The sequence below is a fragment of the Amphibalanus amphitrite genome, unplaced genomic scaffold, assembly GCF_019059575.1.
Source record: "Amphibalanus amphitrite isolate SeventyFive unplaced genomic scaffold, NRLGWU_Aamphi_draft 000333F_arrow, whole genome shotgun sequence".
Lineage (NCBI taxonomy): Eukaryota > Metazoa > Arthropoda > Thecostraca > Balanomorpha > Balanidae > Amphibalanus > Amphibalanus amphitrite.
In genome coordinates this window covers 595,342-612,453 of record NW_024881828.1, presented here as the reverse complement: position 1 = coordinate 612,453, position 17,112 = coordinate 595,342, and the positions used below count along the sequence as shown (strand labels likewise).

The 17,112-nt window shown below is 49.2% G+C and overlaps 1 protein-coding gene across 1 annotated transcript; it reads left to right on the top strand.

Moving 5' to 3' along the window:
- Positions 1 to 5,072: 5,072 nt before the first annotated feature.
- On the top strand, positions 5,073 to 15,059 carry LOC122388702 (myosin regulatory light chain 2-like). Its single transcript, XM_043380000.1, has 4 exons — positions 5,073 to 5,134; positions 8,824 to 8,865; positions 13,858 to 14,392; positions 14,646 to 15,059. Exons 2-3 carry the CDS (start codon positions 8,845 to 8,847, stop codon positions 14,362 to 14,364), a joined length of 528 nt encoding a protein of 175 aa, XP_043235935.1. The 5' UTR covers positions 5,073 to 5,134; positions 8,824 to 8,844; the 3' UTR covers positions 14,365 to 14,392; positions 14,646 to 15,059.
- Positions 15,060 to 17,112: the final 2,053 nt, after the last annotated feature.

The window sequence follows — 17,112 nt, the reverse complement described above, 5'->3', positions numbered from 1 at the left end:
AAAGGAGAATGCCACTTACGGAGAGTTTCTCCTTCTTTTCTGGCAATCCCACATAAAAGTGGTGACTGTTCAATGCATATAACATATCTAATATTATCAGAAGTCTTGCACTGGTAACCGTAGTTTATGCCTGCGTCATTGAAGATTCACTGCAGGACAGTATTCACCGCTGTTGGAGTCGTGCGGCAAAGTATTCATTGCTGTTGATGGTGGTGTAGTGCGGTACAGTGTCCAATTATCCATATCTGTTGGTTGTGTAGTGCGGCACAGTATCCGCTGCCAGTGTAGTGCGGCACCAGTATCAACGGTTGGTGTATTGCGGCACAGTATCACTGTTAGTGGTGTAGTACGACACAGTATCCACACCTATTAGTGGTGTAGTCCGGCACAGTATCCACCACAGCTGTTGGTGTAGTGCGGCACAGTATCCATCGCTGTTTGTGCATTGCAGCACAGTATCCACTGTTGTTGATGGTGTACTGCGGCACAGTATCCACAGCTGTGGTGGTGTATTGTGGCACAGTATCCACTGTAAGTGGTGTAGTGCGGCACATTATCTACTAGTTTTGGTGTAGTGCGGCACAGTATCCACTGTAAGTGGCGTAGTGCGGCACATTATCTACTATTGGTGGTGTAGTGCGGCACAGTATCCACAGTTGGTGTAGTGCGGCACAGTATCCACAGTTGGTGGTGTAGTGCGGCACAGTATCCACAGCTGTCGATGTAGTGCGGAACAGTATCCACAGTTGGTGTAGTGCGGCACAGTATCCACAGTTGGTGTAGTGCGGCACAGTATTCACAGTTGGTGTAGTGCGGCACAGTATCCACAGTTGGTGTAGTGCGGCACAGTATCCACAGCTGTCGGTGTAGTGCGGCACAGTATCCACAGTTGGTGTAGTGCGGCACAGTATCCACAGTTGGTGTAGTGCGGCACAGTATCCACAGTTGGTGTAGTGCGGCACAGTATCCACAGTTGGTGTAGTGCGGCACAGTATCCACAGTTGGTGTAGTGCGGCACAGTATCCACAGTTGGTGTAGTGCGGCACAGTATCCACAGTTGGTGTAGTGTGGCACAGTATCCACAGTTGGTGTAGTGCGGTACAGTATCCACAGCTGTCGGTGTAGTGCGGCACAGTATCCACAGTTGGTGTAGTGCGGCACAGTATCCATCCACAGTTGGTGTAGTGCGGCACAGTATTCACAGTTGGTGTAGTGCGGCACAGTATCCACAGTTGGTGTAGTGCGGCACAGTATCCATCCACAGTTGGTGTAGTGCGGTACAGTATCCACAGTTGGTGTAGTGCGGCACAGTATCCACAGCTGGTGGTAAAGTGCGGCACAGTATCCACCGCTGTCGGTGTAGTGCGGCACAGTATCCACTGCTGTTTGTGTTGTGCGGCACAGCATCCACAGCTGTCGGTGTGGTGCGGCACAGTATCCACAGTTGGTGTAGTGCGGCACAGTATCCACAGTTGGTGTAGTGCGGCACAGTATCCACAGTTGGTGTAGTGCGGTACAGTATCCAACGATGTTGGTGGTGTAGTGCGGCACAGTATTCACATCTGCTGTTGGTGTAGTGCGGCACGTATCCACCGCTGGTGGTGCAGTGCGACACAGCATCCGGTAGTGGTGCCAATCGCAACTTGGACCTTCGGAAATCCGATTTTGTCCAATGTCCAATTCGGAATTTGGTTGGACAAAGGCAGCTTGCTACACCTCAGCATTTTTAGAAAGTAATCGTGTACACAGCCTATAAGCCTATAATGATACAAGCCTATAATAGCTCTCTACAATAGCCAATAATAGCCCATTTAGCCGGCGATATGATTTAAATTTTTGGGCAGACAATAGTACATAAAATGCAAATCAAATAATAGTGTAGAGTGTAACTTGTTACGTAGTTTTCGGACATCTTTAGACATATGGCTCGCTTGGACAATTTTGGACGGCCAGTGAACGAAAATATCGGACATTGGACGGACATTGGGCATACATTTTCTGAAACTGGCACCACTTGGCACAGTAGGTATCCACATCTGTTGGTGGTGTAGTGCGGCACAGCATCCACTTACTGGTGGTGGCGTAGTGCGGCACAATATGCGCACTGCTCTTCGTGAATTGCGGCATTGCATCTGCATAACGTCATCAGAGTACTTTTAGCTCAGCAACTCTGCTGGCTGCCAGTGCTGCCTGATGGAATCAGGGGTGCGGAGCCGGAGCCGGTGCCGCCGGAGCCGGCACATTTTTGCCCGGAGCCGGAGCCGGAGACGGAGCCGCCATGACATTTCACCCGGAGCCAGAGCCGGAGCCGGAGCTGATTTTACTTCTCCGAAGCCAGAGCCGGAGCCGCAGCTGTCTGAAATTTCCACGGCTCCACATCCCTGGATGGAATGGTTCTCTGATAAATTATTTCTGTCGTGTGGAATTAACCCGCGCCCCGCTGGGCTATTCAGCCATACGCGCCCTGCTGGGGGGGGGGGGGGGCAGATTCTGCCCCCCCTGTCTAACTTCCGAACCGATGGTCGTAGAAAGACGGGGAAAACGGCAATCGAAAGCTCTCAACAAGGCAGATCTAAAGAGCCCGATTTTTTTGCTTAAGTAGGTCAGAGGTCAGGTCAAGGTCAGGTCAAGGGTACAAAATGTAAGTTTCTACAGTATCGGCCTTGCACCGTAGTTGCCGGAGAATGGACTGAGACTGATTGCCCAAAACGTGTTCTTAGACTACCAAGACAATATCCGTTGCATACAATGTCATTCAAAGGTCAAGGTCAAGGTCAGGTCAGGTCAGGTCAGGTCACCAAAAACAAAATATAGAAAAGGGCATGTGCGACACATGTTTTATGGGTCATTTTACTCATAGAATTCAATAGGCACACTCAATAAGTGATATGGACCACCTCTGGATGAATTTCAGGTCGAGGTCAGGTCAAGGTCAGGTCAAGTGAGGTCAAATTTTGAAGTTGGTTGTTAAGGCCTAAAAAGGTGTCTATCTGATGCAGTTTTTCACGGCGAATTGAATGGTGCTATTTTTGTTTCCGTACGAGGTCTAGAACGTCCAAAAAAAATATTTTTCAAAATTTTTGTGTGTCGTGACGTCATAAAATTTTGAATAACTCCCACATTTTTGAACCGATTCTTCTAAAAATTGGTATATAGGTTGCACATAGACTACTTCTCTGACATATATTTCGGTTTTTTTGATACACTCAAAATTTTGGATTTTATAATAATTTTCCCAAAAAAGTCAGTTTTTTGAAAAAATTTGGGCCAAAATCCAAAATTTTCAAAAAACCGAGATAGCCATTTGATAGACAAAGTAGAATCACGTATAACCTTTTTTGTTACGTCTTGATTCCTTTAAAAATGAAGATGTTAGCGGCGTTTGAAATTTTGCCGTTTTTGAGGCGAAAATGGCGAACATGACGTCACAAAAACGTCAATTTCTCAAAAATTTCCCGACGGATTTCGCTCAAATTTTCAGGGAACGTGTCAAATTGATGTATGATAAGGTACTGAAAGTTTGACGTCGCTGGCTTAACGCGTTTAGAAGTTATTGGCGAAAAACGGGAGGGGGGCAGATTCTGCCCCCCCCCCCCCAGCGGGGCGCGGGTTAAATATTACATCTTTTTACAAAATATATTTATAAAGCATCAACGATAAAAAAATGAATCATACACATTACTCAATCTAAAATGTGACATAAGAGCAGCATTTCAAGGAACTGGGATTCATGCTCAAGTGTATTTTGATCGAGGTTCTTGCGTTTCTAGGCTGTAGAAATGATGTAGTTCTGCATTTGCAGTCTCTAGACTATAAAAATGTCAAAACCCCTTCTCCTCCCCGAGAAGCTCGAGCTAACCGTCAAATACCCGGTCCACCCCGGTTTCCTGTTTCGCTGCGTGCCTGTCGCCGCCGCCGCCGTCGCGGCGCGCCGCGGTCGTCTCCGCCGCGCCAGACTCGGCTCGGTCGGACAATGTGGCGCGCCGGCGGCGGTCTCGGCGCTCGCGCTGGCAGCGGCGCCGGCGGCTGGCCGCCGGCCATGGTCTCGTTTCCAGCGGCGCTGCTGCCAAGCTGGCGGCGCCGGTTCCGCCGGGTCTCGGCGCCGCCACCACCCACAGAAGGAGCGGCGGTAGCCAGTGTGTCCAGGCAGCCAGCTCCGGTACTGACGACACGACATGACACTGTAGCAAAGGCATTTAAAGAGACCTTACTTATTATTATCAATTACATGCATCAATAAAGCCAGTTAAGTTCTTTTTAAGCAACGAATTCGAGTGAGCCTAATCCTATTACAACATACAACGAAAGCAGACCAACTAACCCTTGCCGTATGTTGAATTTATTTCTACAAGGGTGGACTCTTTGGTTTTTGCTTGAATTATCATAGCGGAGCAGGGAGAACTGCCGGCCAATATTCGCAAGTTAACTTTGACATGTTCTAAAAGTTAAACGTAAGATACGGTGTACTTTGATACAACACAGCAAACACCAATAATATTTCCTAACACTTTTCCTAAAAGATTTCCTTGTACATAATCCTTCCGATGTTCCTTCATTATTTTATCCTGTATTTACTTAAATACTTCCGATCGAGTAGGTATCGACTTAAGTATCAAAATGACCCTTTCAAGACTACATACATAGATATTTGTTCAAAGCTTTTAGCGACAAAGATTGTGACACTATGATAGAGTACCCAACTTTAATTCCTCAAATTGTACTCCGTAATGGTGACATCAGATGATTCGAATCGTATCGTATATTGAGGGCTTATCACCATGTGGCTATTATGGCCCACTTGGCCCAGTCATGCGCTGCCACGACCACGACGAATCTGCACCACATCACCTAACAGTCGCTGTCCCTGAAAGACGGTCAACTCTCACCGATAATGTCACATTCCTTAGCCTGTTCCTGCTGTTCCAACGGTCTTCTCGGCCGGCCCGAGAACGCCATGGCCTACACACACTGCTCCGTGACTCCCATGGCTGGCAGGCTGCCAACTCCCTCCCCTCCCTCTCTGTCGCCGACACGTGCGACAGTACCTGCGGCTAATGACGCGACCGGCGCGAGCACGGCCCCAGTCGTGGCAGCGCATTGGTCGGCGTAGGAGCGGAGCGGACACATAGCCAGTGTAAGGCTCTGTCTACACCGGCCCCGCCTCGCTGGAGGCCGGAGGTGGAGGCAGCAGCTCCATGTAGTCATGTAGAAGCAGTATAGCTTGGTCTTGGAGTAGTCGAATGATGCAGAGGGATGATGGTAGAGGAATGTGGTAGATAGATGCAGTCTAGTCTTGTAGCAGAGGCGCTTGCACCATCCTGCCCTATAGTTATCCTTCAGTACAGGTAGAAAATTGAAGCCACAATACACTAGCATTGCATGCTTCTTTTCCCGTACATTTGCCTGGATTTGGTAGTCGAGAGACGCATCGGTTTCACACCACCAGTGCAATGCTAACGGAACCGATTTTCGTTTTGGCTGGCTGGCTGGTCACGGCCAAGATTACTACAACATAGTCACGGCTATAACAGCATATTTTGTGGATCCAGAGGAAGTCAGAACTTTAAAGCGTTCAAGCAGCGAGCGACAAGGCCACGTGCCTTGCTCGGGAATCGAGCCCGGATGGCTGAAGCTAGAGACAAGGACGCTGCCGCTATACCAGACTGCTCCCCGTCTAGGTCTGGTGTCAGGGAATTTAATTCGAAGTAGTTCACAGATTTAAAAAAGTGAAGTGTGCGTTGTGAAGCCAAGATCTCGATGATCCCGCGCCTGTTTGCTAGCGGAGCCGGTTGGTAATGACGGACGCACCAGCCAACTGGATTTCAAATCCAGCCATCTGGATTTGAAGTTTTTACTTCTCTTATTTCATCAGAAACCTTTTTGAGCTTTATGGCCAGGGACGAATAAAATAAACGTCTAAACTAATTTTCCTTAGTCCAGCGTGCCCATGAAGCGTACCATGATCTAATCTAAAACGTATAATATACCGAATCACGCAGCAAAGAAAAAGATAAAGATTTAGGAATATGAATAAACTTTTGGGGAGCAGGCATGCCCTCGTAGCGATCAATACCACATTGATGGATCGGCAAGGTACAAAACGTAAGCTAACAACAATTATCTTCTACAGCTATCTTCCTACTCACCAGAACGGCAGTTGTCGAACAGGACATCTTTGAATGCATTTGAAGAGACAAGGCCAAATTTGTAAGGCATTCTAACCATTCATCACGATCGTGAAATGGCCGTGCGTTTTTAGCAGCGAAATTTCCACGCTTACTCCGTCCAAAATTTAGTGCCACCGTAATAGCTCACTAAACGTCAAAATAACGAAGCTCCGAGGCCTCCAATGTGGCGAAAGCGATTATTAGTTTGATTTATGGCATGGATAAGAGGCTTACAGCAAAAACATGAGTGACGTGCTATACTCGAACAGGCTAAAATGATCGCCAAAGATGCGTTTGGCCGATATACGTATAACGGTAACTCTGATAAAACATGGTCTCGTTTCAGAAGCTAACGTAAACCTTCCTGAGTGACAGATAATTGCAAAATGCCTTAAAATGGCTGGCTAAATCACTCTGATCACTGAGTTGTTTCGTAGCAAAGGGAACAACAATTTAACTTCGACAAGTGCTACAAATAGGCATGCTGACAATTTACAAACAACAGCAATCAGCATACAATAGCTGTCAAGCAGTCTACAAATGTAAACGACAGCATGATCCACGAGGAAGTAAGGAATACCGTCAAGTTTTAAAATTGTTATGTATTTCCAATTCTTAACCCTCGCCCGCACATGGGGGGGGGGGGGTGCCACCCCCCCCAGGCAGTCTTTCTGCTCTGCACTCAACATTTTTAGAGCTAGAAGGCTGATTTTTCGTATAGCTGCTCGTCTATCCTTTCTTGATGTCCACTGAAAATTTCAAGTTTCTGTGATTTTGGGTTTCGGAGATATGACCTTGTTTTTCAGGTCATGTCATGACCCAAATGGCCAATTCTCAACATCTTGCGTTTGCCATGGGCCTTGTGAGCTTTTGACACCCTGATTTCGGCCTTTTTTGCCAGTCTTACCTCCCACCTATCATGGAACATGTTGTTCGACGATGTACAGGGGTCAAGGTCAGGGTCAAGGTCAACCTAGGTCATCTAAGATAATTGCGTTTTAGGCAAGCTGAATTTACTTTTTGTGAAGTTTTTTGACTGCATTTTTGGTAAAAGCTTCTCAGATCATGATTTCATGCGATATGGACCCAAAAACAATCGGTGCACACATCAGTATACACACAGAGACACACAGACATACAAACACATATAATTGACCTTGACCTAACTTGACCTGAAATGACCTCAGCAGCAAAATTCTGGTCGGATAGTGTGACAAAGAGGCTCTAGCTGGCTTGGCACCAGAAAACAGCATCGTCATCGGTATTTGCTAAGCAGCACATTTGATATCCAACGGTGACCCAAAACAGCAACATTTTTTAGTTTGACCTGACCTGGAAGGTCAATGACTGACCTGAGAAGGTAAAACTGGGTATCATTGGATTCGTCTTTTCCCAAAGAATCTTTTTGGTCTTTACTGCTAAGCTCTATCTCCAACAGGAACGAAATGGCGCGGGGGGGGTGGCAACCCCCCCCCCCCCCCATGTGCGTTCTAGGATGGGAAAATGGCATGTGCGGGCGAGGGTTAATTTGCATAGGAATCCTAAATGGCTTAAATGATTTTGTTTCCAGAAGAATCGCGCAACCGTTAAGCACAACAGTTAAGCATTTAAAACATAGTTTTTAAACTTATTTAATACATTTTCGCCACTCGGGAGCACCACTTGATGCATGCATCATATCACGGATGCGAATCATATGTGTGATATGAGAGAGAGAGAGAGAGAGAGAGAGAGAGAGAGAGAGAGAGAGAGAGAGAGAGAGAGAGAGAGAGAGAGAGAGAGAGAGAGAGAGAGAGAGAGAGAGAGAGAGAGAGAGAGAGAGAGAGAGAGAGAGAGAGAGAGAGAGAGAGAGAGAGAACTGTATTTACGGACTCATGGTCCAATTGTAAATGAGACAGAACCACTTTACACTGCCAACAGTGCCCGATTCCACACAGCCCTATATCTAGAGCGTATGCTCACATCACTGTTCACAAGAGCGCTCAAAACAGTGTTTTTGGTCAAACCGAGCCTTCGGAGAAATATCCATGATGACTTTCTGAACATAACGTCAATGGATATGGTGATTGCGAGGGTAAACATATGTATTTGCATGATCCACGCTGTCCGACCTGCCCAGTGAATTCCAAACGTTGATTCCAAGCCCGTTTTCTTCCGACATCCGTTAGTTTTTTTTAAGCCTAGCTAATTAAACGGGTGGCCATTCATCATATCACTCCACTCCATCATCGTCTTTGCCATGTGCTGTGCTCGTTTAAAATGGAATGTTGACTTTTCCCATGCATGTTGCACTGCATTATTTTTATATATCTCTAGTATGCCAAATGTTTCCACGTGGACGGAGAAGGCACTTCTCAATTAACTACTTCGTTTGGGCATATTGGCAAACTGTACAAGCTCACATGACACGGTCGTTCTTGTTGAGCCCTGACTCCTGAGTAATTGATACATGCTTTCTGTTTTGGATTATTTGAATTTTACGCATGTCTACGACGGTATCTTTATGTTGGGTAGGGGTAGGGTACCTACATTTTACGTACCGGGAGGATACTAACACTGACTCAGAAATGACTGTTCATCAACTCGAAAGGGATCTTTTTAGCCAAGTACCCGGGCGCTCTCACTGAATTAACACCTGATTCGTTTCCTTTTACAGAGATCTCAGCGGTCCGCCACCATGCCGTCCACGAAGAAGGGGGTGAGTACGCTGATAATTATTGGGTGTGGGCGCCTGACACCTCTCCTGTCCCTTATCTGGAATAGGGTGTTTCAGCTGTTTGGCGTTATAGGCGGGCGTTGTTACCAGATAAAAGTGCCCTCTGATTAGGACACCTCGATCCAGCCGGGATGATGTGTGCGTCTAGGAACCTTTCGGACATACCTATGTATTGTGCTCTTTTTTTGCATCAATCAGAGCTCACTTAAAAGTCGCTCGAGAAATATGATCGGACATTCCTGCCTGGCGGATCCGACGATATCCAAGTTATTTTGTGAGTTGGAAACGACCGCGGACAGCCTGGCTTAGGAAGATTTCCTAAGGACTACCCAGATAAGATTTTCGCATTAGTTCACTGATCCATTTGCCGGTTAAGGTCGCATATTTTCATTAGTTGCACCTAAGAAACTGCAACCGATCACCTAGCGCTAGCGGCCAACAACAAGGCGCCGACTTGTCTGTTTTATCCATGACACGATGCAATTTCAAGGTCACAAATTCTCACGTGGACTGGCTGACCCGGTCAGCAATGATTATTATGCCGATCACATCGGGTACTGCCCACCAATCAAAGTCTTGAAGCCCCTTAAAGGTAGGTACCGTCTTTTGCTTTCCCATATCGTCGACTCAGTATGTTAGTTGACTGGACTGATAAGTCATTTCACGTTTGTTTGTTTTGTTGGGTTAGGCCCTTTCGGTCCAATGAGACCATTTCAGAGCCGGGAGGATGATAGGATATAGGGGGAGACATTGGTCTGGGCAGGCACCCTAGTGAGTCGCCGGGGCTGAGCCCGTCCAGAGGACAGGCCACCTAGCCCCAAGGCACTCACTGCACCCGGCTACGGGGTGCGCTCCCTCGGGAGCAGCGATGCCGCTCCAAGGGAGCAGCCCGCATGAGATAAAGTTGCCTGTCCAGTGTCCAGCCCGGAGGGGGGTGCGGCAAGGGGAGAAGGATTTCAGTATCCTGAGGATAGAAGCACGGAACGGTCACACGTAAAGACACTGAGGTCTTCGATTTTTCCTAGCGCTTTGCACTCTTCCTGTGCACCAGCCCCAGAATACCTGGGCGATTTCGGCCGGGTGTTCCGCCCTGGCTCTGTGCCAAATCCAGTGCCGGTCTTCGTGATGGGGAGGGGAGGGAGGGGGGGGGGGGGCAGAGAGCACCCGGTGGGCCCTGGCTCAGGTCCAGCACGAGACACATGGGTTTGCCCGCCCCATCTGTGCAGTGCTGTAAGATGAGACAAGGAGTTTCTTTACGACTGGAAGTCTAAATTGAAATAATGGTATCAAATTGTAACAGCTTTGTTAATTGTCAGCCTTTCGACCCTGTCTTAATTTGAAATGCAAGCGTCACAATGATTCTGCCAGTAGCATCTACGGCCGCTTTTGGTCTTTTATTTTTTTCACTCGGCCCTTGAGGGGCCATTTTCTCTTTTCGCGTTCTCCTAGCTTTTAGTTCACAAGCTGGGCTGCATGGGGCGTTGTTTGTCGAATATTGACGCCTAATTGGGAAATGCAAACTTTGACATTTGACGACCCCTGAGCATAAAGCGTCGTCATTTTCTACCTTTGACAATCAATAAAAATAATCTTTTACGGGCTGTCTAACGCTACTTACCATTTTTACCACACTTCTTAGTTTGTAATACCTACCTTATTAGGTTGGTAGGTATACTTGGACAAACAATCGTTCCAGTCCCTGCGAAGTTGGCTCAATCTCCCGTTTCGGTACGCTCGTTGAAACCCTATCATTTTAGAACTCCGCAACCGTTATCTTGTGACGAAACAAAATCGCGCCCCCCCCCCCTCCCCTTGCCCTCCCCCGCAGCGCTGACTTTGAGTCGCCGTTGCCCGTTCGAATATCAACACAGAGTCGCTGAAGACAGTGCGGTAGTTAGTTCCTATTCCAGCCAACAGATGGCAGGAAGATTCAACGCCTGAAGTTATGCTGTACCGCAATACTCCACACCGGCAATTTCGATGCTCGCTGTTGTCGACAAAAATTGAATTATTCCGTGCCAAGGAAAGGCTTTTAGTCGGGTCTCTCCGTACTCCGTAATGACATTCGGGGGGCAACTGTTCGGGGTTCGGACTCAGAGCCGGCGGAAGGCGTCCGCACAAGCCGGCCGGAAGGGACGAGAGAGCGATAAAGTAACAAGACTCGCACTCGAAAGTAGCAAGACTCGAAGAATGTCAGAATGTAAATAGAAAAGACATACAAATTGTAAATAGGGCATTCAAAACAAAACAGAAATACTACGGGAAAAGGAAATCGGGACAGATTTGTACCGATTGTACCATTTCGATATTATTTGGCCGTTTCATGTAGCTGACTGCTGAGTGCGCTGAGCTGCAGCTAGTGCTTCCAAGCCAGAACTCCTGTCTACGGCATTTATAAGATTAGGCCCTGAAGGAAAGCCCGCTCGCCCCCGCCCGCGCCCCGTTCCGTGAGAAGTTGGCTCGTACTGCTGTCTGCACCCGTGTTAAAACCCGATTTTATCACCAGTATAACGCCTTTTGGGGCGACTAACGGAGCGAGCGAGAGGGTGGGCCTTGCACGTGCGAAATTTCGAGGGGGTACCTCCAACTGACTTGTGCACGGCACCTTACTAACCGGTCTCTAGCGATGTGCCAAATTTGAGCACAATCGGCCCAGCCGTTCTCGAGATCTGGAAGCGGCACCCTGCACGTGCGCACGTGCAAAATGGGTCCCAACTGACTTGTGCCTACTAACTGGTCCCTAACCGTGTACCAAATTTGAGCGCCATCGGTCCAGCCGTTCTCGAGATCTGGAAACGACCCCTGCACGTGCGCACGTGCAGCAGCACCCCAACTCTGGCACATGGATATGCAGTGCCTAGTGGGTGCCTACCTACATGCCAACTTTCAGCGCAATCGGCCAAGTAGTTACCGAGATATTGCAACAATTGCAAAACTGACACCTTTTCGTTTTGCACGTGGCACGTGCATAAGGGGTCACCCACATGCATCGGGAATAGTCCAATACTTGGTAGAAGGAATGAAGCTACCCTACTAAATTTACCGCATGTAAATCGGTCAAGCGGTTGCTGAGATATAAGCCTCGCAAAAGCGTCCGCACGGCCGGCCGGCCGGCCGGCCGGCCGGCCGGCCGGCCGCTCATACTCAGAAATTTCCGTTAATCTAAGGAAAGACTACGCTCGCTTCGCTCGCTCCGTAATTACGCCAATGTTAAACAGTGCCCGGAAAGAGACCGCCTCACAATCGCCCCCTCCCCCCAATCCCAGCTTGGGCCGCCGTTCAGCTATCACACGAACTCGTTGAAGACGGCGCGGTAGGTAGTTCTTATTCTAGTCAACAGATGGCAGGACTATCAAGCGCCTGAAGGTATGCTGTACCGCAATACACCTCACCGACAATCCACTGTATTGGAGCTTAGAATAAGAAATCCAGGTGATCATGGGTGGATTTGAGCCTTTTATCGAGCTAAATGTTTATTTCTTGGAATATTTCCTTTCCAATGAGACATTTCAGCTGATATATGGGCAAAATATCGTATTAAAAATGAAGTTATCTCGCCCTACTGCTCCGAGCTACGGGACGCGACGAAGGCTGCAGAACAACGACGCGATGATTCCGCTGACCTTTCTGAATACCTTTTGTCATCGCATGAGTCACCACAGCCTCAGACTGCCACCCGGAGTTGGGCGCTGTCCTGTTTGGATTGGACGGTCCGCCCGCCGACCGTCTGAAGCGAGTCCCCGGCCAGGAGCGGGGTCAGTGACGGTAACAGGGTCCCCTGGCCGTCCTCGCCGCGGCCGCGACGGCCTTGCGACGATTTATTTCTGCTTCCTGATGTTGTGGCAGGGTGACATGGGCTGGGTTGCATAATGTCCAGGGATGGCGTAATGTGACGCTAACGGGCTGATTCAGAGCTGACGTAAGCTGGACACTGGGGACGGCGTTGTAGTAAAGGAAGGTGGTGCGGTGATAGGTATAAAGAGACGGCAAGCATGCCGTAACGCGGCATTCAGTTTTATAACCCGTTCTTCGAAAGACATAAAGCAGCATATCTTTTTTATTTGTAGCTTCTTAATGTTTTAATTTTCAAACAAACTCGTTATTCGTTCAATCGGGGTAGATAAATAAGAAAAGACGTGGAGGAACGTTAACAACAAACGTCAATGAAGGAAAAAAACGCAGCATAGGAACCAGTACCTATAGCGCCTTTTGGGGCGACTAACGGAGCGAGCGAGAGGGTGAGCCTTGCACGTGCGAAATTTCAAGGGGTACCTCCAACTGACTTGTGCACGGCACCCTACTAACCGGTCTCTAGCGATGTGCCAAATTTGAGCACAATCGGCCCAGCCGTTCTCGAGATCTGGAAGCGGCACCCTGCACGTGCGCACGTGCAGAATGGGTCCCAACTGACTTGTGCACGGCACCCTACTAACTGGTCCCTAACCGTGTACCAAATTTGAGCGCCATCGGTCCAGCCGTTCTCGAGATCTGGAAACGACCCCTGCACGTGCGCACGTGCAGCAGCACCCCAACTCTGGCACATGGATATGCAGTGCCTAGTGGGTGCCTACCTACATGCCAACTTTCAGCGCAATCGGCCAAGTAGTTACCGAGATATTGCAACAATTACAAAACTGACACCTCTTCGTTTTGCACGTGGCACGTGCATAAGGAGTCACCCACATGCATCGGGAATAGTCCAATACTTGGTAGAAGGAATGAAGCTACCCTACAAAAATTACCCCGTGTAAATCGGTCAAGTGGTTGCTGAGATATAAGCCTCGCAAAAGCGTCCGCACGGCCGGCCGGCCGGCCGGCCGGCCGCTCATACTCAGAAATTTCCGTTAATCTAAGGAAAGACTACGCTCGCTTCGCTCGCTCCGTAATAAATATGAAATGGCAGTACAACTTTGGAACGGGCAATGGCACAATCGTTTAGCAGACATCTAATGCATGTTGTGTTTTGTTTTGCAGTCCAAGAAGTCATCCAAGAAGGCGGGAAGCAGCGTCTTCAGCTCCTTCTCGCAGGTGCAGGTCACCGAGTTCAAGGAGGGCTTCCAGCTGATGGATAACGACAAGGACGGCATCCTCAACAAGTCGGACGTCCGGAACGCCTTCGACATCATCGGCAAGATCGTCACCGACAAGGAGCTCGACGAGATGATGAACGACGCCCCGGGACCCATCAGCTTCACCATGTTCGTCAACATGTTCGCCGAGCGTCAGTCGGGCCCCACCGACGACGACGAGACGATCCTGAAGGCCTTCAAGGCGTTCGACCGCGGCGACGGCAAGATCGACTCGGAGGCGTTCCGGACTCAGCTGATGGTCTTTGGTGAGAAGATGACCCCCAAGGAGGTCGACGACGCCTTCGGCGAGATGGAGATCGACGACGACAACAACATCGAGCTGGAGCCCCTGATCGAGATGATCGTCGGAAAGGCGGGCGAGGAGAACGCCGAGGCGGCGCCCGCGGAATAAACAAAAAGACGCAAATTGTTATTAAAAGGTAAGAAAACTGCAGCTCGGCCAGTGAATATAAGTGATTACGTGATCGGCTAATCATGAGTCACACGTGTCCTTGATGACATCATTTGCTTTGATGTCTGCGGGAGATAACTTAAGCACGAGCGACTAGCACTTCCCTATATTTCCGACTTGACAGTTGACGTCCTTCGGGCAGAGGCAGACGAGACTTACGGGTAGACGAGAGGCAAAATTTGTGTCTCACAGCCGCTGACATTCGCTGCCTTCGTCCCCAGGCGCCGCGCTGCCACGACTCACCGGGGCCTTCTGCGTCGGCTCGTTCAGCAGACGGGTCGCAGGGACGACACGGTCCGGCACCCGGGTCCGGCCGGCTGTCTGAGGGACCCACCCTGCAGAAGAGCCGCCCGCCCCGGGCGCCGGCCCGGCACGACTCACTGCCGGCGGCGGGGGCGAGGACGGGCGGCCGCCGCCGGCGCCGGACCCGCCGGTGCTCGCGGGACCGGCGCTGACCTCCAGCTGACCTGTCTGACCCCTCGGCTGACCTCGCGGTCACGCCAGGCTGCCCACAGCGACACTCTGGGTCCTGAGTCGCGGGTGTTGTTACTATGATGGTTTCACCGGGTTTTCTGGTGGAGACTTGATGCCAAAACGCGATCAGTGACATGTTCAATACACGGATGTTGGTAGAAGTTGAGGTTTGAAGACGGGAACAAAATAAATGATATTTGAACGTTTTGAAGACGATGTCGTGAGGCTTACATGTAACTGATTTGCTAATTCCAGTGATCGTAAAAAACATGTCCAAGTTTTCCATTGCCAGAACGGTTATCATTTTTTACATTTAATTTCGCGAAGATAATACTTTTTCTGACAACTCTTCAAAACTATATTATTGTTTTAGGAGTCCGAGTGCCGAGTTTCAGAGGCCTTTTCACTTCAGCCACCATACTGCCTCTATCGACCGACGACCTCCCACGGCTAACAAAAGGCACACTAACGTCACCGGAGGCCGCGGTCCAAATATTTGGAACGACCCGGGTCTCGACCCTCCAGCGAACCACCCTAACATCCAAACCTGACTCACGAATCGCCACCGCCTCCGTCTCCCTAATCAAACCTCGAAAACTCCCTCAACTTGAGACCTCAGACAGCAGCCGACGTCCTAGCGAAGCCACCTTTTCCGTGCCGAAGTCGAGCCAGCATCTCGCTGTCACCTGCGTCATTCTAGCCGGCCAAACGCAGCGCACCGACACATAGTCAGCGCATTCCTCCGAAATCTTTGGCCGGTGAGAGGCCGGCCCGGCCCGGGCCCGGAGCCAGCCTCCCCCCCCCCCGACCCACCCAGCCTCCAGTACCCCTCCCCCTCCGCCGCCCCCGCCAGCACCAAAATAGTGCGGCCGCGAGCGGGGAAACGCGAGCCCTGCGACCGCCTGAGGCGGGCCGGGTGCCGCCCTCCGCCGCTGTCGACTAGGACAGGAGGGACGGGGCCGGCAGGCTGACAGACCACGGACCAATATAGCCGCCTCCGGGAATGTCGCCGTCCGAGACAGAAAGACAGGTGTCGTGAACGATCCGCGTCCGGATACGCGAGTGCTGAAGCGGTGGGTGACTATCGATAATCCTGAGACGGTATATGCGGTACCCATCGTGAAAAGTTTGTGGAGGTCGCCTGTCGAACAGCAAGCTTCATATGGCTGCACGGCGAGCATGGCATGAGTTACAAAGCTTTTGAAATTTGATATCAAGCATTTTAGTTGGAGAATCCATCTTCATACAAGAACTGTTCGCGACAATAACTCTCAAGGCTCTTATCGAAGTCACTTCGAGTTTATCGTCTTGGATATATTAAAATATAATACTAAAAAAAAATGACCTTAAACGTGGGCTACACTGGAGCCTGGTAGCTGCATTTCGTTCACGTCTATTTATAATGAGGAGCGCTGAGGTCCAAAAACCGTGTTCATAAACTGCATCGGTACGGAACACGAATAAATCGCTTATAACCAGAAAATCGCATTAAGATTTAACGAACATTTACGAGACGCCTTGAGCGCATCCGAAGGGACCCCGATGGGAGACCACTTCCGTGAGCACCACCCCGGCGCGCCGCTAAACAAATCATCCCTTCCTCTTCAGGTTCGCGTCCTTTATCGCTCCAAAGACCACCCGGACAGAAAAATCGCAGAATCCCTACTTATAAAAGCAAACCGCCCGCACATAAACTCAAATCTTTCGTCGTGGCCAATCATGTAAGCGCCTGTATCATGTGTATCTTGTGAGCGTGTAGCCTTTTCAACTCAATCGATTAATATGTGTATGTGTATATTATTTTGTTATGTGTGTGATGTACATCGGCGTTAGTGTACATACCTTCCATACGATGTGTGTTTGACAGCTACGTGTACAATTGTATATTATGTATGTTACGTACATCGGACACTATGTAGACAATCGATCGATCAAATAGTTTGCCCTTATGAGTAGCGCCTTTTCTAAAATATCACGATCTTCGGTTTTTGAAAAATGGCAGCCAGATTATTCACAGGATCGTCTTTTAACATTGTTATCACGTTGGTTTGATAAAGGCCAGTGGCCGAAAGCTCACCGTTTTTTTAAAATATATTATTCGGCTTTTTACATTTTTGATGTCGAGGAAAAGGTCAACTTCTTTTATTTATCTAATTATAAAATCGCATTACATCGCACTTGGAATCAAAGATTATTGGCCCATGCCGCAGATGC

Bases quoted from the DNA above. Each gene is read 5' to 3' on its own strand.
- LOC122388702 (XM_043380000.1), top strand. From the start codon at position 8,845: ATGCCGTCCACGAAGAAGGGG. The intron at 8,866-13,857 runs GTGAGTACGCTG...TTTGTTTTGCAG, and splicing joins TGCCGTCCACGAAGAAGGGG to TCCAAGAAGTCATCCAAGAA.